Source organism: Mobula birostris, chromosome 3 (genome assembly GCF_030028105.1).
Source record: "Mobula birostris isolate sMobBir1 chromosome 3, sMobBir1.hap1, whole genome shotgun sequence".
Lineage (NCBI taxonomy): Eukaryota > Metazoa > Chordata > Chondrichthyes > Myliobatiformes > Myliobatidae > Mobula > Mobula birostris.
In genome coordinates, this window is record NC_092372.1 from 218,811,417 (window position 1) to 218,839,213 (window position 27,797).

The 27,797-nt window shown below is 41.1% G+C and overlaps 1 protein-coding gene across 4 annotated transcripts in view; it reads right to left on the bottom strand.

The window, feature by feature from the left end:
• Window positions 1–27,797, bottom strand: part of LOC140195569 (meiosis-specific coiled-coil domain-containing protein MEIOC-like) — a 97,934-nt gene that overhangs the window by 66,527 nt on the left and 3,610 nt on the right. The window contains exons 1-4 of one of the 4 annotated variants that reach the window (XM_072254139.1): window positions 6,983–7,063; window positions 6,396–6,468; window positions 5,720–5,848; window positions 1,633–1,798 (exon numbers count right to left, since the gene is read on the bottom strand). In XM_072254139.1, the coding sequence (XP_072110240.1) occupies window positions 1,633–1,778 (146 nt within the window). In that variant the 5' untranslated portion in view covers window positions 1,779–1,798; window positions 5,720–5,848; window positions 6,396–6,468; window positions 6,983–7,063. Of the gene's footprint in view, window positions 1–1,632; window positions 1,799–5,719; window positions 5,849–6,374; window positions 6,469–6,982; window positions 7,064–27,797 lie in introns of those variants that run through there. The other 3 variants (XM_072254138.1, XM_072254140.1, XM_072254137.1) reach the window with 3 other exon arrangements.

A 27,797-nucleotide genomic window follows, 5' to 3' on the forward strand; every position in this document is an offset into this window, starting at 1 on the left:
AGTGAATGATAGGGCATTGAGAAGTGCAGTAGAACAAAGGGATTTGGGAATGCACATCCATGATTCATTGAAAGTGGCATCACAGGTTGAAAGTGCCGCAGAGAAAGCTTTTGGCACATTGGTCTTCATAAATCAAAGTAATGAGTAGAGGAGATAGGATGTTATGTTGAAGTTGTATAGGACATTGGTGAGGCCTAATCTGGAGTATCGTGTGCAGATTTGGTCACCTACCTACAGGAAAGATGTAAACTTAGTTGAAAGAGTATAGAAAAATTTTTCAAGGATGTTGCCAGGTCTGGAGGATCTGAGTTATAACGAAAGATTGAATACGTTAGGACTTTATTCCTTGACAGTCTTTTACTGAGGCTAGATGTCATTGGTTCAGTATGAAAGGTAAAAGGATAAGTATATGGATAGTACGGGTATGGAGGGCTATGGTCCCGGTACAGGTTGATAGGAGTAGACAGCTTATATGGTTCGGCACAGACCATGCTGTAATTTTCTATAACTATTTGTCAGAAAGCAGCCATTAAAAAGGCATTTAGAAAAGCACAGCCGATTGAAAAGGTTTGAGACGATTGTAAAATGCAAATACTCTTATATGAGGATCAAACAAAGCTAGCATTTAGAAGGATCAAATATTCAGGTGGCAAGTAAAGCTTTGTCCATTTCTGCAGGCCCAACATAACGAAACAGCATACCTAAAGGGCTTTTTTGAGACCATATGGTCTTGGTTTAATTATGTAAGAAAGCAGACTTAGAAGAGTTTGAAGTGACTTAATTGAAACATTACTGTTTCTGATGTGGCTTATTGAGGTAACATCAGGCATACAAGATATACAAGAAGGAATTTATTTTCTATATTATATAAATTCCCCACCACAAAGAGCTGGTTGCTAAGCCATTAGGTATATTTCAGGCCCAAGCAGATATATTTTTGGACTACAGGGAAATGGAAAGGTTATGGGGATCAAAAAGGAAAATAGTGTTGAGGCAAAAGATCAGATAAGCCACAATCTTTTTTGAAATAGACAACTGGCTTAACAGCCTGGCGCTACTCCAAATTTTATATATCTTAAGGTGGATTATATGTTAACCTACTTTTTGCTGGGTTAAATATTTGCACTGATAGGTATTAAGTATATCCTCAATAATTGGCATTCCAACTTATAACACTTGTCCTATGGCAGATTTCCTACTTCTCAAGTATCCCTCAGATTCCAACTCATTCCTTGCACAGTAGAGTAACGCAATACAACACTAGTCCATAGACCATAAGACATTGGAGTATAATTAGGCCATTTGGTCCATCAAGTCTGCTCTACTATTCCATCATAGCTGATTTATTATCCCTTTCAACCTCATTCTCCTGTTTCTCCCTGTAACCTTTGACACACTTACTCATCAAAAATAGTCCTTATAATGTTGAAATGTACACCTAAAAAGGGATGAGAAATTAGATTATTGACACTAAACTACTCCAATTCCTGCTAAAATTCACTTGCTAGTACAAAAGTATGTAACTGCAGTATTGTAATATCTATTTGCTTTTGAGCGATATTATTTGCTTCCAATACAAAGCAGGTCCTGAAGACTTCACATACATGACTTTGTTTAGTGCCCATGTCTTACCTCTGTTTCGGACCATCGTGAAAAACAGCCGGAGGTATTCCATCATCAGCAAACACAGACCAATGGGTGTACAAGATAGCTGGATCAATAGAAGATGTAGAATTGCTGATGCCACTCAGGGATGTTGAGAACACCTGCTGTTCCATGTTACACTCCTACAATTTACCTGTTGAACAATCATATTACAGTACCTGTTCATTTAATCTCCAATTGTGGCAATATATCAACAGATGAAATGCACATTTGTTCGACATAAGCAATCATCATTAAATATATCTTGTGTAATTTGTACACACATATGTACATTTTTAAATGACAAAAAGTGTAGCTAGCCTCTTTAACTTCCGGACTGTCTCTTCCATTTCCCAAACAAACATAATCACCCCCATCTTCCCCACTGCCTTAAACGTGACAGAGTTCCTCTTGTCCTTACCTACCACCTTATGAGCATCCACATTTAATGTATTGTTCTCCACAACTTTCACCATGTTCATCCCCACGTAGGATCCCACCACTAAACATATCTTTACCTCCCTTCTCTCTACTGTACACAGGGATTGCACCCTCCATGATTCTCTTGTCCATTCAGAATCAGAATCAGGTTTATTATCACCGGCATGTGTTGTGAAATTTGTTAGCAGCAGCAGTTCAATGCAATACATAATATAGAAGAAGAAAAAAATTAACAAATAAATAAATTACAGTATATGTATATTGAATAGATTAAAATTCATGCAAAAACAGAAATAATATATACTAAAAATTGAGATAGCATTCACGGGTTTAATATCCATTTAAGAATCAGTTGGCAGAGGGGAAGAAGCTGTTCCTGACTCACTGAGTGTGTGCCTTCAGGCTTCTGTACCTGCTACCTAATGGTAACAGTGAGAAAACGACATGCCCTGGGAGTTGGGCCTCCTTAATAATTGATGCTGCCTTTCTGAGACACCGCTCCTTGAAGATGTCCTGGGTACCTTGTAAGCTAGTACCCAAGGTAGAGCCAACTAAATTTACAACTCTCTGCAGTTTCGTTCGGTCCTGTGCAGTAGCACCCCCCATACCAGCCAGTGATGTAGCCTGTCAGAATGCTCTCCACAGTACATCTATAGAAGTTTTTAAGTGTTCTTGTTGACATACCAAATCTCTTTAAACTCCTAATGAAGTATAGTCGCTGTTTTGCCTTCTTTATAGCTGCATCAATATTTTGGGACCAGATTAGGTCCTCAGAGATCTTGACACCCAGGAACTTGAAACCGCTCACTCTCTCCACTTCTGATTCCTCTATGAGGATTTGTATGTGTTCCTTCGCCTTACCCTTCCTGAAGTCCACAATCAGCTCTTTCGTTTTACTGACACTGAATGCCAGGTTGTTGCTGTGACACTACTCCACTAGTTGGCATATCTCACTCCTGTACGCCTTCTCATCTCCATCTGAGATTCTACCGACAATGGTTGTATCATCAGCATACAACCATTCCCACTAATCTCCTTCCCAGCACGTACCGCTGCTAGCAGCCAAAGTGATACACCTGCCCATTCACCTCCTCCCTCAACTCCATTCAAGGCCCCAAACAGTCCTTCCAAGTGAGGTAATACTTCATCTGCGAATCTGCTAAAGTGATCTATTGTGTCCGGTGCCCCCGATACGGCTTCCTCTAAATTGGTGAGGCATGTTGTAAATTGACCGACCGCTTCATCAAGTACCTCTTCTCCACCCGCCAAAAGCAGAACTTCCTGATGGCCAAACATTTTAATGCCCATTCTGACACATTGGCCCATGGCCTCCTCTTGTATATAAAGGGTAAAAGAGAGTAAAGGGTAGATATAGGACCAATAAAAAAATGACGCTGGAGATATTGTGATAAGAGATGCAGAGATGGCAGAGGGGGCAGAGGGACTGAATGCGTATTTTGCATCAGTCTTCACAGTGAAAGATGTCTGCAGTGTACCGGATATTCAAGAGTGTCAGGGAAGTGATGTACTTGGATTTTCAGAAGGCCTTTGACAAGGTGCCCCACATGAGGCTGCTTCGCAAGATAAGGGACATGGAATTACAGGGAAGTTACTAGCATGGGTGGAGCATTGGCTGGTCGACAGAAAACAGAGAGTGGGAATAAAGGGATCCTATTCTGGCTGGCTGTCGGTTACCAGTGGAGTTCCACAGGGGTCGGTGTTGGGACTGCTGCTTTTTACGATGTATGTCAATGATTCAGACAATGATATTAATGGATTTGTAGCTAAATTTGCTGATGATACAAAGGTAGGTGGAGGAACAGGTAGTGTTGAGGAAACAGAGAGCCTGCAGAGAGACTTAGATAGTTTAGAGGAATGGGCAAAGAAGTGACAAATGAAATACAATGTGGGAAGGTGTATGGTCATGCACTTTGGTGGAAGAAATAAATGGGCAGACTATTATTTAGATGGGGAGAGAATTCAAAATGCAGAGATGCAAAGGGACTTGGGAGTCCTTGTGCAAAATACCCTAAAAGTTAACCTCCAGGTTGAGTCAGTTGTGAAGAAGGCGAATGCAATGTTGGCATTCATTTCTAGAGGTATAGAATATAAGAGCAGGGATGTGATGTTGAGGCTGTATATGGTACTCATGAGACCACACTTGGAGTACTGTGTGCATTTTTGGGCTCCTTATTTTAGAAAGGATATACTGACATTGGAGAGGGTTCAGAGAAGATTCACAAGAATGATTCCAGGAATGGAAGGATTACCATATGAGGAATGTCTGGCAGCTCTTGGGCTGTATTCCCTGGAGTTCAGGAGAATGAGGAGAATATTAAAAGGCCTGAACAGATTAGATATGGCAAAGTTACTTCCCATGGTAGGGGAGTGTAGGACAAGTGGGCATGACTTCAGGACTGAAGAACATCCATTTAGAACTGAGATGTGGAGAAATTACTTTAGTCAGAAGGTGGTGAATCCATGGAATTTGTTGCCACGAGCGGCTGTGGAGACCAAGTCATTGGGGGTATTTAAGGCAGAGATAGACAGGTTCTTGTGTGGGCATGTGGCCAAGTGGTTAAGGCATTGGACTAGCTACCTGAAGGTCGTGAGTTCAAGCCCCAGCCGAGGGAACGTGTTGTGTCCTTGAGCAAGGCACTTAATCACACATTGCTCTGCGACAACACTGGTGCCAAGCTGTATGGGTTCTAATGCCCTTCCCTTGGACAACATTGATGTCGTGGAGAGGGGAGACTTGCAGCATGGGCAACTGCTGGTCTTCCATACAACCTTGCCCAGGCCTGTGCCCTGGAGAGTGAAGACTTTCCAGGCACAGATCCATGGTCTCGCAAGACTAACGGATGCCTTTATTTAGACAGGTTCTAGATTAGCCAGGGCGTCAAAGGGTATGAGGTGAAAGCAGGGGAGTAGGGATGACTGGAAAAATTGGATCAGCCCATGACGGAATGGCGGAGCAGTCTCGATGGGCCATATGGCCTACTTCTGCACCTATACCTTATGGTCTTATTACAATGAAGCCATCCTCAGGGTGGAGGAGCAACACCTTATATTCCGTCTGGGTAGCCTCCAACCCGATGACATGAATATCAGTTTCTCCTCCGGAAAAAAAAAAATCCCTTCTCCTCCCCTCCTTCTATTCCCCATTCTGCCCTGTTACCTCTTCTTATCTACTTATCACCTCCCCCAGGTGCCTTCTTTCTTCCCTTTGTCCTATGGTCCACTCGCCTCTCCTATCAGATTCCTTCCTCTCCAGCCCTTTACCTTTCCTACTCATCTGGTTTCAACTATCTCCTTTTTGTTATCCTCCTTCCCCTTTCCCCGATTTATTCTGCCTTCCAGTCGTGAAGAAGGGTTTTGACTGTTTATTTATTTCCATAGATACTGCCTGACCCGCTGAGATCCCCCAGCATTTTGTGTGTGTTATTTCTTAGCAATATTTCATTGGTAAAAATAATTTCACATTTGACTATTACAAAACAAAACTACAAAAAAACCTGTCTGGAGATGAGAGATTGCAGATATCAGAGACAAAGGAAAACTTTTGCTGACTCATAATTGTCTTCAATTTAAAACCAGTTTCAAAAATGATGATACAAAATAATGATTTACTGACCTGCAATTGACAATAACCGAAGGGGAAGGTTGAGTTGACCAGGTTCTTACTGAGAAATGCAGAATCCTTTTCCGCAACAGTACCATTGCAGTAGACCCAAGAAGTTATAGATTGTTAATTGGACTTAGGCTGGAGGTAAAACATAAAAATAAAACAAATTGAAACTTGTAAATTATTAACTGTGACATACTCTAAAATGTTAATAATTTAAGAAATAACACGTAACTGACTAGAAATTTAATTTAACCCACGCCTGTGTAAGCTACATGGATGTTACATTTGCCTTAACACCAAACTGAGTTTCATCAAAATATGTTTCAATGCCATCCCCTAGTCTTTTTCATATTCCATATAATTAACTAAATTCAAATTCCAGAGCTGAATTTCCTGCTGCCTGCCACATTATTTCTCAACTTCCACTCCAGCCTCCATCTTTGGCTGCTTGCAGTAATCCAATAAAACTCGATGTAAATTTAAGAAGCAACATTTCATTTTCTGACTTGGCATGCTATAGCACTCAACAATGATTTCTCAATATCAGAAAAGAAGCCTTCATAATTTGTACTAAAATTGGCCTGTTTTATGGAAAGACATCAACCTACTAGAGCCCTCCATTTGTCTCCTTTCGCAAATTCTGCTGCTATTTTAGACTTACAGCAACTGCAGTGTTTAGTACCTCACAGTTCCAAAAATTCTTTTTTCTCTTTTTCATTCCTCTCTCTCCCCATTTGCATCTCCGGACACATCATCTGCAATTCAATAAGAACCCACATAGGAAGCTAGTCAACAAATTGAGGGTATATATTGACATAGACTGAGAAATGATTACAGACACAAAGCAAAGAATGCAAATCAACAGGTAACTTTCCCATTGGCAGGATGTGACGGATGACTGGGGCCCCAGCTTTTTGCAAACTTTATTGACAATTTACTAGAGTGGACATATATCAAATGTCCTAGTTTAGTGATATAATAAAACTAGATGGGATCATGAGCAAGTAGGAGAATTAAAGAACAAACAGAGTAAAAGCATAGTAGATATTATGCATAACAGATGCAATGTGGAATAAAATGTGAAGTTATTCATGAAACAGAAAAGCAACAAATTTTCTCCAATTGTGAGAGATTAGATACAATTGATGTCCAAGGTGTCCTTGTGCACAAGTCATATCAGGAAACATGCAGGTGCAACGCGCGTTTAGGATGCAAAGTGGTGCATTAACCTTTATTACAGAAGGATCTGAATAAAGAAGAAAATCTTACCGGAATTGTATAAGACATTGGTGAGACTGCATTCTGAAGCAGTAGACTTCTTAATTAGAAAGGATATAAATGCCTTTGAGGCTGTGCAGTTGAGACTGGACCCGGGGATGTCGGTTGGCCACATTAGGAAAGATTGCAGAGAGAGGGACAATTTCTTAGAAGAACGCTAAGTTTTTATCAAAACATGAATAAGTTGCATAACAGGCTTAATTGGCTTAATACAAAGAGGATGCTTTCCCAGATGCCTTTTTTCAGAGAGGGAGATGAACTTTTGGAAATTTGGATACCACAGAATCATGGGGGCTTAAAAAGGTATAGCAGAGATCATTAGATTTCTTCACATGGAGTAACTCAAGTAAGATAAGAAGAGTGCTGAAAAATTGCACCGAGGTAAGACCAACCTTGATCTTAACAAATAGAAGAACAGGCTTGAAGGATCAAATGAATTCCTTCTTCTATTTCTTTTGTTATTATGATATTTTCTTGAGCATCTAGGGACTGCTATCAAAGTGAAGAAAATTCACTCCAACACTAGACGAGCATTAGCTTTTCATAATTATCCTCACTGAATCATGCCTTGCAGACAACATTCCAGATTTGTCTCAAAATTCCTGTGCTCATCTAGTTTCAATGGCAAGAGAAAGCTGCATAAGAGGGAACAAGCAGCTATGCAAGTCCTCAACACTAATGCCAGATCCCATGAAATGTCATGACATTAAGCCAAACATGAACAAGAAATCCTTCTCCAGATGGTCCCATATCATACTCCCTCAGATGACAAATAATTGCTCTTCCATTTTGACCAACATTTGGAAGAAGACCATAAGACACAGGAGAAGAATTAGGCCATTTGGCCATCAAATCTGCTCTACCATTTGATCAAGTTTGATTTATGTTCCCTCTTAACCCCATTTTCCTGCCTTATCCCCATAACTTTTCAAACCCTTACCAATCAAGAACCTATCAACCCCCTCTCTAAATATACCTAGTGACTTGCCGTCCACAGTCATCTGTGGCAATAAATTTCATAGATTCACCACCTTCTAGGTAAGGAATTCCTCGTCATCTCTATTCAAAAGGTATGTCCTAGACTCTCCCATTATTGGAAAAATCCCTTCCAAGTCCATTCTATCTGGGTCTTTCAATGTTTGACAGCTTTCGATGAGCTACTCCTCATTCTTTTCAACTCTAGTTATAGGCCCAGACCCATCATACACTCATGTTAACCCTTTCACTTCTCTAGACTCTCTCCAAAGCCAGCACATCCTTTCTTAGATATGGAGCCCCAAAACTGCTCACAATGCCATCTGGCCAATGCTTATGAAGCCTCAGCATTACACCTTTGTTTTTATATTCTAATCCTCTCGAAATGAGCAAAGCAGACAACATCCTAGCTGCAGTATCAAAGACCTTCAATTCAAAATCAGTAGTCAAACTTCTAGACCAAGGGTTACTAATCTAGGGTCCTTGGACCCCTTCCTTAATGGTATTAGACCATGGCACAAAAAGGTTGGTAACCTCTGTTCTAGATTCAGTAGTAGTAAAAATTGTCCATGTAATTATCCACGTAAAAAGCAAATCCAATCAAAACTACTTACCAGCCAATCAGCTGAATCACAATCATCAGCAATATGAATTAAAGTGCTGCCAATTAGAATTTATTTATCAATCACCTACTCAACTCCAAAACTCTAGAAAATATGTGATAGCATTGCAGTGGTGGTAGCTTTCTGCCTCCATCAAGCCTCATGTCTTCACCAATTTTGCATGGGACAATATCGATAGACTTGAGGAAACTCTCACTGGAAAGGGTACATCACATAGAGTCAATGGTATAGTGGTACAGGCCAATGTCTATGGAGCACATCTGCCAAGAGCTGAGCTTCCACACATTGAGAAACTGAAGCAGAGCTCAGTCAACATTGAGGACCAAGAACTGGAAGTATATGTAGCAAGTGCGTGTGCGGGCCCTCAGCCTCTCCCAACCAGGGAACATTGTGTCCAGGAAACCAAGGAAGCTGCTCTTCTTGTCTGCAAGAAGAACCTGGTTTGGACACTTGCAAGGCAAACAGATCCAGAGAATCAGACAATCCCAAGCTGGACTGGTTTTAATATCAGCACCAGGGACCAAGAACCAATCTCACAAGATATTGTTGGGTATCTGCCAACCATCAATTCACCAGCCTCAGAGTTGACCATATTATTTGAAATCCTGAACCAATCAGCGCTAATCAGGAAGGAACTTCATCTAGAAACAATTAAGGTATTCACGGATCAAGCACTCTACGCAAAAGCCACTAAAATTGCCTGGAAGCACAAAGAGTGCTCCTCCAACATTCTTCTCAGGATGGGGACATTCCATACCATATGTAATGCCTTAGCCATCCTAGGAAAGCGATTTTGGGATGCTGGTCTAAAGGACGTATGCATGCATAGAGGCTGCAATTGTCGCAGAGGGGTCCATCAATGGAGTCCTTGATGATAAATACTACAATCATGCTGTCAGGGTCCACAAGTACACCTATGAAGCACTGATAAGACTCGCATGGGCAGAGTTCACATCGTGGGTTGAGGACAACGTTCCAGAGAGGACTGGGGTGATCAAATCATTCTTAGACCATGTGAACAACATGGGCAGTGATTGAACCAACAGAAGTTGAACAATCTGTTGCAAAGTCCACTCTTAGCTGAGCTGATAACCCTGTGGACAGACTTTCTGGAACACCTCCATCACAACAATGAAGAGCTATCCACATTCTGGATATCATACATTGACATGGTAGAGAACGTAGTACTCAGGCTTCTGCGCGCCTCTTCTGAGGGGGACTGGGAGTTGCACCTCCATGCTATAAGATCCATGATCCCATGGTGCTTTGCCCATGATAAGATGAATTATGCCAGGTACCTGTTCCCTTACTTTGCTCAGATGATGAACTTCCCAGAGAAAAATCCTTCTGTGTAGGAGGCCTTCAAGACAGGCCAATTCTCAAAGCAGAACAACCCCTTTGGGCAGATCCCTGTGGACCAGGCTATTGAAGCCACAGTGAACAAAGACACACAGACTCCTGGAGGCACATCACGGTTCAGCCTGAATGCTGGAGCTATCAAGTGTTACTACATAACAGCTGAGCACCACAGTGCAGTCCTGGGACAGTTAAGGGAGATGGTGCAAGGCAACAAATCAGAGCTTTGTCATGCGGAGCCACAGTGGCCAAGAATCCAGAAAGATGAGGAAGCAGTTTCAGCAGTGGTTAGCCTCACACATGAATGGGTCAACCCATTTGCAGAAAAGCAGGACCTCATTAGTACCTCGACGGCAAAGGCAGCCCCGAGGACATTGCCTCCGACCTGATGAAGGCATATGAGATTGGTGAGCAATGCTATGCAACCTTCAAGGATGAGAGACTAGAGGAAGACCCACCAGCAAAGAAATTCCATGACCCAATCAAAACCAGCAAGCTGAAAACATTCAGTGATATGTGTAAGAAGAGAGAAGTGAAATCAAATGGGAGGGTGATCATTTTGAAAGCAGACTGGTCTTTGTTTGGACGCATCATAGTGATGGCACAAGGGTGCAGTCTACATAGGGAGAGTATCCTTTTTCATCCCCTTGGACCATTGTCCTGGGCCCTGTCCACACCAGAAGCATCGCTGAGAAAAACAAATAAAGCTACTTTAGCCACAACCTTGCAGAAAAATGCAGCAGTAGAAGAGCAACTCCCAGGAAACTCTGCTACAGTGGTTGATGGAATGAACTTGGTCCAAAGAGTGAAAGGTGATCAAGTTATTTTCAGAAATGTTGCCACAACATTTCTGGGTATGGCTCTGAGGGAAGGCAGAGTAGCAGAATAGATGTTGTGTTCGACACATACAAGGAGAACTCTATCAAGAATAGTGAAAGATCTCTACGGGGAGAAGAGACTGGTCATGAGTTGCAAGGTTATCACAGGCACACAGATGGTGAGGCAGTGGAGGAGCTTCCTGAACAAAGTTAGTAACAAAAATAGTCTCATTACCTTCATAGTCCATGAATGGAGGAAGGCGGAGTACACAGCAAAGCTACAGGAGAAGATTCTGTATGCAGCTGTGAATGACAAATGTTACAGAATCACATCTCAAGACAGTGAGGAGGCATCAACTTTTCAGTGTCAACAAGAAGAAGCAGATGGCCGCCTACTTCTCCATGCTGCCCATACATGAGAGGGATACCAATCTGTACTGATCTGCTCAGAAGACACAGATGTCTTTAGCATTTTGTGACAAGATTGAGGCCCCATTGTTCCTGAGGTGTGGCACTAGAACCCGTACAAGGCTTGTAGGCATCAGGAAGGTTGCTGGCACTGTTGGCATAGATGTTTGTAGGGCTCTCATCGGGTTGCACGCATATACAGGATGTGACACTGTAAGCGTTTTTGCAGGCAAAGAGAAGACAAGTGCCCTAAAACTTCTGACCAGCAACAGGGAAACTCAGGACACATTCTTAGAGTTGGGTCATGAATGGGACCTCTCCCCAGAACTGATGGACAAACTGGAGGCATCTACGTGTCTCCTGTAAGCCCCAAAAGCATCGACCACCAAGGTCAATGAGCTCAGGTATCACCTTTTCTGTGTCAAAAAAGGTGAAATCGAAAGTCATCAACTCCCACCATACAAGAACTGCTTAACAAAACATGCACAGTGAGCCAACTACCAGGCTGGTATATGGAGAAGATGTTTGGAGAAGGACCCACAAGTGCCAAGCCCTGTTGGCAGAGGATGGAAGATGGGGAGAGAAGAGGAAGCTGAACAGTTGGTGGTGCACTGGATGGAAGGCCAGCCAGCACCCGATGCCGTCTTGTATCTACTGGCCTGTAACTGTCCAAAAAAATGTTCATTCCCAAGATATATGTGTGTTGCAAATAGCCTCAGGTGTACTGACATGTGTAGACTGGCAGACTGTGAGAACCAGGCATCCACCGATGTGGAAGACTTGGAAAATTATTATGATTATTAATAGGTTATGAAAGTATGGAAAGCAGTCTTTGATTAAATATATTCATTTTACAACTAAATGGGGCCGAGGTTATGGCCGTGTGGAATCCCATATTTGAATTATTGTACTGTAATTCTAAATGCTATGACAAAAGCTTAAGATTGTTTTGATTTGATACAACAATATGGAAAATATTATGACATTGATAAAACTCCAGAGATCTCTCCAAATTAGGTTTTTCACCTTTTGGGGTGTGGGGTAACATTTTCTGCCATAACGATGTTAATATGGAATATATACAAAAAGTGATTACTTATTTGAAGTAATAAAGCTACCACTGGTGCAACGCTATCACATATTTTCTAACTCTAGAGATGTATACCTTGCCAAAAATCACTATGAGCATTATTCCCCTCAGATGGTACTGACCAACCCTACTGGCTCACGAACTATAACGTACTTAAGTTAATAGAATACCTTATAAATGCAGTTAATTTTGTAACTAAAGAAACATAGCAGCCAAATGCACACAGGCAGCCTAAACAGCAATGCAACAATGACCAGATCATCTGTTTCAGTTGACATTATTCTAAATTTTAAAACCATAAGACATGGGAGCAGAATTAGGTCAGTTGGCCCTTCAAGTCTGCTCCGCCAGTCAATCATGGCTGATCCTTTTATCTTTCCCCTCCTCAGCTCCACTGCCCGGACTTCTCCCCGTAACCTTTGATGCTGTGGCCAATCAAGAAACTATCAATTTCTGCGTTAAATACACCCAACAACCAGGTCTCCACAGCTGCCTGTGGTAACAAATTCACCACCCTCCGGCTAAAGAAATTTGTCTGCATCTCTGTTTTAAATGGACACCCCTCTATTCTGAGGCTGTGTCCTCTTGTCCTGGACTCCCCCACCATGGGAAACATCCTTTCCACATCTATTCTGTCTAGGCCTTTCAACATTCAAAAGATTTCAATGAGATCCCCCAGAGCCATCAAACATTCCTCATACGATAACCCTTTCATTCCCAGAATCATCCTTGTGAACCTCCTCTGAACCCTCTCCAAAGCCAGCACATCTTTTCTTAGATGAGGAGCCCAAAACTGTTCACAATACTCAAGATGAGTCCTCAGCAGTACCTTATAAAGCCTCAACATCACATCCCTGGCTCTTATATTCTAGACCTCTTGAAATGAATGCTAACATTGCATTTGTCTTCCTCACCACCAACTCAACCTGCAAGTTAACCTTTAGGATGCTCTGCGTACTTCCCTCAATCGCAGGACTCTGCAGAGACTGGCGCAAACTGCCTAGAGCCCAGCACATCTTTGGATGTGAACTTCCTACTATTCAGGACATTTACAGCAACGGGTGCATAAAAAGGGCCTAAAGATCATTGGGGACCAAGTCACACCAACCACAAACTGTTCCTGCTGCTACCATCCAGGAAACAGTACCACAGCATTAAAGCCTGGACCATCAGGCTTCAGGCCATCAGACTGATTAATTGATGCTGACATGGTCATATTTCTAGGCTATATTGACTGTTCTGTTGTATATCTTACTGTACATACTATTTATTACAAATTACAATAATTTGCACATTGCACATTCAAACAAAGACATAATGTGAAGATATTTACTCATATATGTGAAGGTTATAAGAAATAAAGTCAATTTAATTCAATTCATAAAGACTTCCAAGTCCCTTTGCATCTCAGATTTTTGAATTTTCACCCCGTTTAGAAAATAGTCTGCACATTTATTTCTTCTACAAAAAGTGCATGACCATGCATTTTCCAACATTGTATTTCATTTGCCACTTTCTAGCCCATTCTGCTAATCTGTCCTCCTGCAGCCTTCCTCAACACAAACTGCCCCTCCACCAATCCTCCTATCATCTGCAAACTTGGCAACAAAACCATCTATTCTATCTAAACCATTGACATACAGCATAAAAAGCAGTCCCAAAACAGTCACCTGCTCAACACCAGTAGTCACTAGCAGCCAACCAGAAAAGGATCCTTTTATTCCCGTTCACTACCTCCTACCAATCAGCCAATACTCTAACCATGCCAGTAAATATCCTATAATACCATGAGCTCTGAACTTGGTAAGCATCCTCATGTGTAGCACCTTGTCAAAGGCCTACTAAAAATCCAAATACACAGCATCCACTCCATCAATCCTACTTGTAATGTCCTCAAAAAATTCCAATAAGTTCATCAGGCAAGATTTTCCCTTAAGGAAGCCATATTGACTTTGACCTATCTTGCCCTGTGTCACCAAGTACTCCATAATGTCATCTTTAACAATTGACTTCAACGTCTTCCCAACCACTAAGGTCAGGCTAACTGGTCTATAATTTCCTTTCTGCTGCCTCCTTCCTTTCTAAAAGACAGGAGTGACTTTTTCAATGTTCCAGTCCTTCAGAACCATGCCAGAGCCCAGTGATTCTTGAAAGACCATTACTAATGCCTCCATAATCTCTATTGCTACCTCTTTCAGAACCCGAGGGTGCAATACATTTGGTCTGGGCAACTTATGTACCTTTAGGTCATTCAGCTTTTTGGGCACCTTTTCCCTTGTAATAGTATCAGTATTAGAATCGAAATTAGAATCAAGTTTATTATCACAGGCAAATGATGTGAAATTTGTTAACTTAACAGCAGCAGCTCAAAGCAATACATAATACAGAAGAAAAAAACAAAATAAAATAACAAGTAAATTACAGTATACATATATTGAATAGATTAAAAACTGTGCAAAAAACAGAAACACTATGTATTAATAAAAAGTGAGGTAGTGTCCAAGGGTTCAGTGTCCATTTAGGAATCTGATGGCAGAGGGGAAGAAGCTGTTCCTGAATCACTGAGTATGTGCCTTCAGGCTTCTGTACCTCCTACCTGATGGCAACAGTGAGAAAAGGGCATACCCTGGATGCTGGAGGTCCTTAACAATGGATGCTGCCTTTCTGAGACACTGCTCCGTGAAGATATCCTGGGTACTTTGTACCCAAGATACAGCCGACTAAATTTACAACCCTCTGCAGCTACTTTCGGTCCTGTGCAGTAGCCCCCCAACCCCATACCAGACAGTGAATGCAGCCTGTCAGAATGCTCTCCATGGTACATTTATAGAAGATGTTCTCCATGGTACATTTATAGAAGTTTTTGAGTGTTTTTGTTGACTTACCAAATCTCTTCAAACTCCTAATGAAGTATAGTCGCTGTCTTGCCTTCTTTATGACTGCATCAATACGTTGGGACTAGGTTAGATCCTCAGAGATCTTGACACCTACGAAGTTGAAACTGCTCACTCTCTCCTCTTCTGATCCCTCTATGAGGATTGGTATGTGTTCCTTCGTCTTACCCTTCCGGAAGTCCACAATCCACTCTTTCATATTACTGACATTGAGTGCCAGGTTGCTGCTGCAACACCACTCCACTAGTTGGCATAACTCGCGCCTATACACCCTCTTGTCACCATCTGAGATTCTACTAACAATGGTTGTATCATCAGGAAATTTATCTGAGCTAAACCTGGGTACACAGTCAGGGGAATATAGAGAGTAGAGCAGTGGGCCAAGCACACATCCCTAAGCTACATCAGTGTTGATCGTCGGCGAGGCGGAGATGTTATCATCTATCTGCACAGATTGTGGTCTTCTGGTTAGGAGTCGAGTATCCAACTGCAGAGGGAGATATAGGGGCCCAGGTTCTGTAACTTCTCAATCAGGATTGTGGGAATGATGGTATTAAATGCTGAGCTATAGTCAATGAACAATATCCTGACATAGGTGTTTGTGTGGTCCAGGTGGTCTAAAGCTGTGTGAAGAGCCATTGAGATTGCATCTGCCATTGACCTATTGTGGCGATAGGCAAATTGCAATGGGTCCAGGTCCTTGCTGAGTTCAGTCTAGTCATGACCAACCTCTCAAAGCATTTCATCACTGTTGATGTGAGTGCTACCAGGCGATAGTCATTCAGGCAGCTCACATTAGGCACTAGTATAATTGTTGCCTTTTTGAAGCAAGTGGGAACTTCCACCCATAGCAGTGATAGGTTCAAAATGCCCTTGAATACTCCCGCCAGTTGGTTGGCACAGGTTTTCAGAGCCTTATCAGGTACTCCATCGGAACCTTCCGCCTTGCGAGGGTTCACTCTCTTTCGAGACAGCCTAACAATGGCCTCTGAGACAGAGATCACAGGGTCATCGGGGCAGCAGGGATCTTCACAGCTGTAGTTATATTCTCCCTTTCAAAGTGGGCATAGAAGGCATTGAGTTCATCTGGTAGTGAAGCATCGCTGCCATTCATGCTATAGGGTTTCGCTTTGTAGGAAGTAATGTCTCGCAAACCCTGCCAGAGTTGTTATACATCCGATGTCGCCTCCAACCTCATTCAAAATTGTCTCTTCGCCCTGGAAATAGCGCTGGTTTTCTGGTACAGACCTGGGTTGCCAGACTTGAATGCCATAGATCTAGCCTTCAGCAGACAACGTATCTCCTGGTTCATCCACGGCCTTTGGTTTGGAATGCATAGTAAGTCTTTGTTAGGCACACACTCATCCACACAGATTTTAATGAAGTCGGTAACAACTGCAGCATACTCATCCAGGTTTGAAGATGAATCCCTGAATACAGTCCAGTCCACCGATTCAAAGCAGTCCTGCAGGCGCTCCTGTGCTTTCCTTGTCCATACCTTCTTGGTCCTCACTACTGGTGCTGCAGTCTTCAGTCTCTGCCTATACTCAGGGAGTAGAAGTACAGCCAGGTGATAAGACTTCCCGAAGTGAGGGCACAGAATAACACAATAAGCATTCTTGATGGTGGTGCAGTAATGGTCCAGTGTGTTGTTCCCTCTAGTATTGCAAGTGATCTGTTGATGGTAATTGATTTTTCAGACTGGCCTGGTTAAAACCTGCACTCACTTGTCTTCCCTCACTTGTCTTCCCTCACACCCTTCAGCACCTAGCACACTGCTAGTGTCTTCCACAGTGAAGACTGAAGCAAAATACTCATTTAGTTCATCTGCCATCTCCTTGTCCCCCATTATTATTTCTCCAGCCTCATTTTCTAACGGTCCTATATCCATTCTCATCTCTCTTTTATTTTTACATACTTGATAAAGCTTTTCTATCCACCTTGATATTGTTAGCCAGCCTGCTTTCATACTTCATCTTTTCCCTCCTAATGATTCTTTTTTGTTGTTTCTTTTAAGAAGCTTCCCAATCCTCTCTTCCCACTAATTTTTGCTTTGTTGTATGCTCTCTCTTTTGCTTTTACATTAGCTTTGACTTCCCTATTTTGCCATTTGAGTATTTCTTTGTTTTTGGAATACATATATCCTGCACGGGGTGTATGGGGTGGTTGGGTCCTGATTAAATATCAGGAAACGCCAATAGCGATTACATAGCTTCTACCACCCACGACAACTCCGCCTTCACGTAGGACTTAGGTCCAGGTGCACCCTGTCTCACTGAAGGAGCTCTGTCTAGGGTGGGTGTTTGGCACCAGAAAAAATAACCAGACCAATAGTGGTGGTGTCACCTAAAATCACTGAAGTCTCCAGCAGCAGGGAGATGGATTCCAAGCTTTGGTGGAGGATTGTCTTTGTACAACAACAGCAAAGGTTGGGTGAGGTCTAGTGTATGATTCCCAATTGGGAACACCAGTAGAGGTCAAATGCTCTAGTTAGATGAGCACTGCGGCAACAGAAGGCAACGGCAAACCACTGTTGAAATTTCTGCCTAGTCAATCATGGAAAGAAACAAACAAAGGAAACCAGACAACGGCGTGAATGGGGTTGATTCTAATCAAAAGAGCAAAACCTCGCTCGGTGGGGGTAGTCATGTGCTGCAGGTGACACCAGACCGTCATCCAGAGACTGTAAGCAATAGAGAAAGGCTAAGGATAGCAACATGGAACGTACATACACTTTACCAGAAAGGAAAGTTGGACAACACATTAAATGAAATGAAAAGGTTGGAAGTTGATATCTTAGGGCTGTCAGATGGACCGACAGTGTCAAATTCACTAAGAATTGTTCTCTGATAATGTATTCTGGAGGTCAACAGCATATATAACCATATAACAATTACAGCATGGGAACAGGCCATCTCAGCCCTTCTAGTCCGTGCCGAACTCTTACTCTCACCTAGTCCCACCGACCTGCACTCAGCCCATAACCCCCCATTCCTTTCCTGTCCATATATCTGTCCAATTTAACTTTAAATGACAACATCGAACCTGCCTCAACCACTTCTGCTGCAAGCTCATTCCACACAGCTACCACTCTCTGAGTAAAGTGTTCCTCCTCATGTTACCCCTAAACTTTTGTCCTTTAACTCTCAACTCGTGTCCTCTTGTTTGAATCTCCCCCACTCTCAATGGAAAAAGCCTATCCACCTCAACTCTATCTATCCCCCTCATAAGTTTAAATACCTCTATCAAGTCCCCCCTCAACCTTTTACACTCCAAAGAATAAAGATCTAACTTGTTCAACTTTTCTCTGTAACTTAGGAGATGAAACCCAGGCAACATTTTAGTAAATCTCCTCTGTACTCTCTCAATTTTATTGACATCTTTCCTATAATTCGGTGACCAGAACTGTACACAATACTCCAAATTCGGCCTTACCAATGCCTTATACAATTTCAACATTACATCCCAACTCCTATACTCAATGCTCTGATTTATAAAGGCCAGCATACCAAAAGCTTTCTTCACCACCCTGTCTACGAGCTTCCACCTTCAGGGGAGTATGCACCATTATTCCTAGATTCCTCTGTTCTACTGCATTCTTCAATGCCCTACCATTTACTATGTATGTCCTATTTTGATTAATCCTACCAAAATGCAGCACCTCACATTTATCAGCATTAAACTCCATCTGCCATCTTTCAGCCCACTCTTCTAAGTGGTCTAAGTCTCTCTGCAAGCTTTGAAAACCTACTTCATTATCCACAACACCTATCTTAGTATCACCTGCATACTTACTAGTCCAATTTACAACCCCATCATCCAGATCATTAATATATATGACAAACAACATTGGACCCAGCACAGATCCCTGAGGCACACCACTAGACACCATCCTCTAATCTTACACACAGTTATCCACCACTACTCTCTGGCATCTCCCATCCAGCCACTGCTGAATCTATTTTACTACTTCGATATTAATGCCTAATGACCGAACCTTCCTAACTAAACTTCCGTGTGGAACCTTGTCAAAGGCCTTACTGAAGTCCATACAGACAACATCCACTGCTTTACCCTCATCAACTTTCCCAGTAACCTCATCAAAAAATCTTCCGGAGGGAAGGCCTCAAAATCCCCAGCTTTGCCTGTTGTTGGCGACCAAGATTGAGGTCGAATCATTCGGATAGAGATGGTTTTCGGTACACGGTGTCAAAAAGCTGATCGGAGGCTCGAAGTTTTCGGACGACTCAGAGTTGGACTGTGGTCGGGCATGGAAGGGAGAGTTTTTCTTCCTTCTCCCGTTTGCGTGAGATGTGGGACATTTGAGAGACTGAACTTTTTACTGTGCTCATGCACTGTTCTTCATCAAGTTATGGTATTGTTGCACTGTTGTAACTATATGTCATAATTATGTGGTTTTGTTAGTTTTTCAGTCTTGGTCTGTCCTATGTTTTGTGATATCACACCGGAGGAAATATTTATCATTTCTTAATGCATGCATTACTAAATGACAATAAAAGAGGGCTGTGTGTCTTCATAATCTAAAAAAAATTCAATAAGATTTGTCAAACATGACCTTCCACGCACAAATCCATGTTGACTGTTCCTAATCAGACCCTGTCTATCCAGATAATTATATATACCATCTCTAAGAATACTTTCCATCAATTTACCCACCACTGACGTCAAACTCACAGGCCGATAATTGCTAGGTTTACTCTTAGAACCCTTTTTAAACAATGAACAACATGAGCAATACGCCAATCCTCCAGCACCATCCCCATTTCTAATGACATTTGAAATACTTCTGTCAGAGCCCCTGCTATTTCCACAGTAACTTCCCTCAAGGTCCTAAGGAATATCCTGTCCGGACTCGGAGACTTATCCACTTTTATATTCCTTAAAAGCGCCAGTACTTCCTCTTCTTTAATCATCATACTTTCCATAACTACCCTTCTTGTTTCTTTTACCTTACACAATTCAATATCCTTCTCCTTAGTGAATACCGAAGAAAAGAAATTTTTCAAGATCCCCCCCATCTCTTTTGGCTCCGCACATAGCCGTCCACGCTGATTCACTAATGGACCAATTTTATCCCTCACTATCCTTTTGCTATTAATATAACTGTAGAAACCCTTTGGATTTATTTTCACCTTACTTGCCAAAGCAACCTCATATCTTCTTAGAAACGCAAACAACAGGAATTCTGCAGATACCTCTTCCTAGAGATGCCTCCCCCTCCCACTTTCAAATTTCTTACTAACTCTTCCTTCAGTTAGTCCTGACGAAGGGTCTCGGCCTGAAACGTCGACTGTACCTCTTCCTAGAGATGCTGCCTGGCCTGCTGCGTTTACCAGCAACTTTGATGTGTGTTGCTCATATCTTCTTTTAGCTTTTCTAATTTCTTTCTTAAGATTCTTTTTACATTTTTTATATTCCTCAAGCACCTCATTTACTCCAAGCTGTCTATATTTATTGTAGCTCCCTCTCTTTTTCTGAACCAAGTTTCCAATATCCCTTGAAAACCATGGCTCTCTCAAACTTTTAACCTTTCCTTTCAACCTAACAGGAACATAAAGATCCTGTACCCTCAAAATTTCACCTTTACATGACCTCCATTTCTCTATGACATCCTTCCCATAAAACAAATTGTCCCAATCCACTCCTTCTAAATCCCTTCGCATCTCCTCAAAGTTAGCCTTTCTCCAATCAAAAATCTCAACCCTGGGTCCAGTCCTATCCTTCTCCATAATTATATTGAAACTAATGGTATTGTGATCACTGGACCCGAAGTGCTCCCCAACACATACCTCCATCACCTGCCCTATCTCATTCCCTAACAGGAGATTCAACACTGCCCCTTCTCTAGTTGGTACCTCTATGTATTGCTGCAAACAACTACCTTGCACACATTTTACAAACTCCAAACCATCCAGCCCTTTTACAGAATGGGCTTCCCAGTCAATGTATGGAAAGTTAAAATCTCCCACAATCACAACCTTGTGCTTACGACAAATATCTGCTATCTCCTTACAAACTTGCTCCTCCAAGTCTCCTCCCCATTAGGTGGTCTATAATACACCCCTATAAGTGTCACAACACCTTTCCTATTCCTCAATTCCACCCGAATAGCCTCCCTAGACGAGTCTACTAATCCATCCTGCCAGAGCACCGCTGTTATATTTTCTCTGACAAGCAATGCAACACCTCCCCCTCTTGCCCCTCCGATTCTATCACACCTGAAGCAACAAAATCCAGGAATATTTAGTTGCCAATCACACCCCTCCTGCAACCATGTTTCACTGATAGCTACAACATCATATTTCCAGGTATCAATCCATGCTCTAAGCTCATCCACCTTTCTTACAATGCTCCTAGCATTAAAATAGATGCATTTAAGAAACTCTCCACCTCTTACTCTCTGTTTATCCTTAATGGAGCAAACAACTTCGTTATCTTTTTCTTCCTTCTCCCCTACATCTTCGGTCTGAGTGCTCCCGATCTCTGTTCCCTGCCTATCCTCCCTCACACACTGTCTACTGGCTTTCTCTATTTGTGAACTAACCAATGTATGGAGTTGAAATTATTTTAAACAAACAAATATCAAAATGTCTTATGGGATACTGGGCGATATCCGACCGGCTGCTTTTAGTTAAATTAAGAGGTAACCCTTTTAACATGAGCATAATCCAAGCCTATGCGCCAACAAACGATGCAGATGAAGAGGCTATCAACAAGTTTTATGAAGATCTCGACAGTGCTTATGAGCAATGTAAATCTCAGGACATGAAACTAGTCATGGGAGATTTTAACTCCAAAGTTGGACAGGAAAGGGTTGATAACTTCATAGGACCTTTTGGATTATGGGAGAAAAATGAAAATGGAGAAAGGTTTACTGATTGGTGTGTCAGAAACAACAAAGTGATCACCAATACTTGGTATAAAATCCATCCACGTAGATTGTGTACTTGGATTAGCCCTGGAGATAGAACAAGGAATCAAATAGATTTCATTACCATCAATGAAGGCTTTAGAAATGATATCACAAATTCTAAAGCCTACCCAGGAGCAGACTGTGGTTCAGATCACCATCCAGTAATAGTTACCATTAAAACAAAATTAAAGAAACTGAAACGTGGAAAAAAGAGAAAGAAGTATATGTTGGGAGAACTTAGAAAAGATGGCATACTTAAAGCAACAATTCAAAACAGCTGTAGAAGAACACCTCAACGAAAATGTAACAAAACCTATTTGGGACAGATTTAAATATGCTATACAGCAATCAGTAGAGGAGATAATCCCGGTACAAGAAATCCAACACACCAACAAGGGGTGGATAACCCAAGAAATTCTAGATCTGATGAAACAAATAAGGTTAGTGAAGAATAATGAAGTGCAATACACAGAGCTAGACAGACAGACCAGACAATTGTGCAATACTGCAAAGGAAGAATGGCAGAATCAAAAATGCAATGAAGTAGAATGCCATATTAACAACAGCACAAGAAAATTAAGGGAATTACTGGAATTAAGAAAACCTCCTCTACAGGATGCATAAGATCAGCAGATGGATCCATAAGATCAGCAGATGGATCCATACTAACAGATCCAGATAAAGTATGTGAGAGGTGGACTCAGTATATAAAGTAGCTTTTTGAAGATAATAGAGGGGAACCCCCAGATATTAAACACCCTAATTCTGGACCACCTATTACCAAAGAAGAAATAACTAAAGCAATGAAAAGCATGAAACATGGTAAAGCCACTGGACCTGATGAAATTTCAGTGGAAATGATACAAGCCCTAGAAGATCTGGGCATAGATATTCTTTTTGAACTGTTTAATGGCATATACGAGTCTGGTGTATTGTCTGATGATCTCCCGAAATCAGTATTTATAACTCTGCCAAAAATTCCTGGAACTGTTGACTGTGAAAATTATAGAACAATCGGTCTTATGAGTCTCATAATAAAGACTTTGTTGAAAATTGTTCTGAGTCAAATTAAAAACAAGTTCAGACCAGAAACTTCTAAACTGCAATATGGGTTTATTGAGGATAGAGGAACTAGGAATGCAATTTTCATACTACAAATGCTTTCAGAAAGGGAAATTGAACATCGAAATGATGTCTTTTTATGTTTTATTGATTTCACTAAAGCATTCAACAAGTGCAACATGAAAAATTATTTCAAATTCTTGCTAAATTAAACATTGACGGAAAGGACCAATAACTGCTTCAAAATTTATATTGGAACCAAATGGCGGCAGTAAAAATTGATGATAATATAAGCAGTTGGACTAAAATTCAGAGAGGAGTTAGACAGGGATGCGTTGCCTCACCGGAATTATTTAATATCGATAGTGAAATGATTCTCAGAGAAACAGAAGACCTGGATGCCATAAAAATTGGAGATGTTAACATCAACAATATAAGATATGCAGATGATACCACCCTAACAGCAAGTGCTGCAGAAGACCTACAAATCCTCCTAGACATAGTAGTACAAACAAGTGCAGATTTTGGTCTAACCATCAACTGTAAAAAAAAAACCAAATGTATGGTAATATCAAAACAGCAGGATACTCCCAACTGCTAACTGTACATCGGTAACAAAGAGATTGAACAAAAGACTAGCTTTAATTACCTTTGTAGCTTTATATCACAAGATGCTAGAAGTAAAGTAGAAATGAAAAGAAGAATTGCCATTGCCAAAACCAACTTCCAAAAAATGAAACCCATTTTTACTAACAGACACGTTTCTATGACAACAAGGCTTAGGCTACTAAAACGTTACATCTGATCGATCTTGCTGTATGCTTCCGAAACATGGACTATAACCCCAGAACTCCAAAGAAACGTAGAAGCAACAGAAATGTGGTTTCTTATAAGAATGCTGAAAATATCATATAGATAGGGTAACAAATGAGACAGTACTCCAACGTGCCCATAACAAAAAGATCTTTAATGAGAACATTAAATGGGAGGAAACTTAAATTCCTGGGCCATGTCATCAGAAAGGGAGAAATAGAATGCCTAACATTACAAGGCCGTATGCCTGGGAAACACAGAAGAGAAAAGCAAAGAAGAAAATATATGGACACTGTGAAAGAATTAACAGATCTAAGTGTGCAAGATATCATTGACGCTGTGTGGGATCGTTTGATGTGGAAAGCCACGATCACCTAAGCATGTAACGCACAAGGCACATGAAGAGAGAGATATCCTGCACCTTCCTTATTTTTCCCAGAAACTCAAGCTATTGCTGCTCTGCCGTCATACCTGCCAGCATCTCCTTTCAATTTACTTTGGCCAACTCCCCTCTCATACCACTGTAATCTCTCTACTCCATTGAACTACTACTATGTCAGACTTCACTTTCTCCCTACTAGATTTCAAGTTGAACTCAATCATATTGTGATCACTGCCTCCTAACCTTCTCCTTAATCTCCCTAATTGCCTCCAGTTCATTACATAAAACCCAATCCAGTATAATTGATCCCCTTTCAGCCCAAAACTTCAACTGTACCTTTTTCCATACATGCTACCTGACCTGCTGAGTTCCTCCAGCATTTTGTGTGTGTTGCTCGGATTTCCAGCATCTGCAGATTTTCTCATTTGTAAATGATCCCCTAGTAAGGTCAATGACAAACTGCTCTAAAAAGCCATCTTGTAGGCATTCAACAAACTCACTCTCTTGACATCCATTACCAACATGATTTTCCCAATCCACCTGCATGTTAGAATCTCCCACAGCTATCATAACATTGCCTTTTTGACACATCTTTTCTATTTCCCACTATAATCTGTAGTCCACATACCAGCTACTGTTTAGAGGCCTGTATATGACTGCCAGTCCTTTTACCCTTGCAGTTTCTCAACTCAACCCACAAGGATTCAGCATCTTCCAATTCTATGTCACATATTTCTCAAGATTTGATGCCATTCTTTATCAGCAGATCCATACCACCCCCTCTGCCTATCTTCCTATCCCTCCAATACAACGTGTAACCTTGGACATTCAGCTCCCAACTACAACCATCCTTTAGCCACAATTCAGTGATGGCCACAACATCATACCCGACAATCTGTAAAAGTACAAGATCATCACCTTATTTCTTTTACACCGTACCATGGGATATAATGTTTTGAGTACTGTATTTGCTACCTGTTTTCATTCTACATTCCTAATGCACTGATACTCACCCTGCTGGCTGCAATATTGTCCTATCACCTGCCTGCCCTTCTTGACAGTCTGACTGCTAACTATCTTTGTTTTATTACCATCCGTCCCATCCCGAGTCCCTTCACTTTGGTTCCCATCCCTCTGCCAAGTTGATTATCATTCAGAACATTTTTTTTTAAGTGGATCAGTGGCCCTTTTTTATCTATCTGAGAGGATAGGGAGAGTTCAATTTAATACTTGGCAGCATTTTAAACCGAAATGTCAATTTTAGTTGTGTTTATCTCTTGATTGAGAAAAACAAAAAATCAAATGCTGCATCTGACTAAGTGTCCATTTCCCACTAAATTATTCACATTGTTTTTCTCATCCAAATCGTGAAATTTCCCCCTTTGCTTTTTGAAAAGATTTGTATATGTAGTTGTGAATCTACAAAATTCAGCTTCCAGCATGGAGTAATGCACTACATGAGAAGAATCTCTCATTCATTGTACTCCAAACTTAAAAAGCTGGCCTGCATCATTAATGGCCCCCATCACCTAGGACACGCCTGCTTCTCATTGCTATTATCAAAAAGGGAGTACAGGAGCCGGAAGACACACTCAATATTTTAGGAACAGCTTCTTTGCCTCCACTATCAAATTTTTGAATGGACAATGAACCCATGTACACCACCTCATATTTTTGTCCTTTTATGCTCTTTTATTGTGCTATTTATTTAAATTATATATATTATATACACACACATTTTAATTGTAATTAATAATGTATTGTAAAGTACTCCTGTCTCAAAACAACAAATTTCACAACATATGCCAGTGATATTAAATCTGATTCTGATTTTGAAATGTCAGAACTATAAATGGTATTTAAGGTACTGCTTAGTGCAGATCAATGTATTTACTTTTGAATTACTTTTATAATCTACTCTATAGTAACCTCTACACAATAGAGGTTATAGCAATAGTTATAGCAAAGTGACTTGTGCCTCTGGATAGCAAAACAAGATAGTTTGTGGTAAGCAAGATATTCCCAGTTAAACATATCTATATTTCTCTGTCTTGAATCTCTAATGCTACAGTAATTGTTGTACAACAAGGAGATACTTCAAGAAAAGCAAGGAAGAGTACGTTAATAGCCTGAAATTGTGATTAAGACACTATTAGTATACAGGACAAAGAGGATCCAAAGGAATTAAGACAGAAGGGAGAAATTAGGAATATCTGTTTTTAAACTAGTGAAATGTTACTTCCATATGCATTATAGCTTTGTTTTAAATCATACAAAATATCACATCGAAAACACAAAAGATTCTGCATATGCTGGATATCCAGAGTAACACATAAAAATGCCGGAGGAACTCAGCAGGTCAGGCATCATCTATGGAAAGGAATAAACAGTTGATATTTCAGGCCGGACACTTCATCAGGACTCTCGACTTACATGCGGGACAATTTTCATTCCTGTCCATAGATGCAGCCTGACTTACAGAGTTCTTCCAACATTTTGTATGTGTAATGCCCTGGTAAAGGTTTCACTGCTAACGTTGTAGGGCATTTCATGTGTTGGTCTTTCTACAGAAGCAGTATTCGGTTAGAGATAACGGGTGCTTAGGAATGTAAGCCACCCAATCAGGACAGTAAGCTGGGGGAGTGGTTTTTTTATGTGCCTGACACTGGTGTAAGCCTTCGTCTTTGTCTGGCGGGAGATGAAGAGAGAAGACGCCGGAGAGAACTGGTCATAGGATTTGGTCCAGTAGGGATCAAGATTTGATGGAACAAGGTGTGGGAGTCTGTTGAGGATTGGTGAATTTGACTTTTGGAAAGCTTGAGCTCCAACCTGTGTATATTTGACTGTTTAATTATAATGGGCCTTTTTTTTTCCTTTTCTTTACTAAATCTTTAATTCCTTTAATTATATGCAGTGCGCAATCTGTTATTTCTTGGCAACAAGCTTTAACAGGGCAGCAAATCACTCAGCATTCACACAAGCCAGGGCTTGGGTGGGAGAGACATTCCAATCTCACGGATTTGGTGCGACCAGAATGAGTATACCCTAGACGTATGAGGCTGGAGAACAATGAGTTTCTTGGTGCTGAGTTGGGAGACTGCTAGCGAGGGCTAACAAGCCATTTCCTGAGACGCCTGGGAAGAAAAGGGGTTCATATGCGTTGCTCAAAATTTAAATATGCATAACCTAGAGTTTGAGGCACAAAACAATGCCTCTTTTTTTCTCTTGCACCAAATTTGCACACTAACTGAATGTCTGTCTTCGTCTCTGTTAATTTTGCACTTTGTTAAGGTTCTGTAAAAACTGGCTTATTAACTGTTTTTCTTTTGATCGATTAGTATTCCCTCTATTTCTTTTGGTTTTAATATCCCTTTTAATTGTTTTAATGGAATTTATTATGGGGTAAATATTAGCCAGAACAGTGGGAATTCTTCACTGTTTTTCATATTAT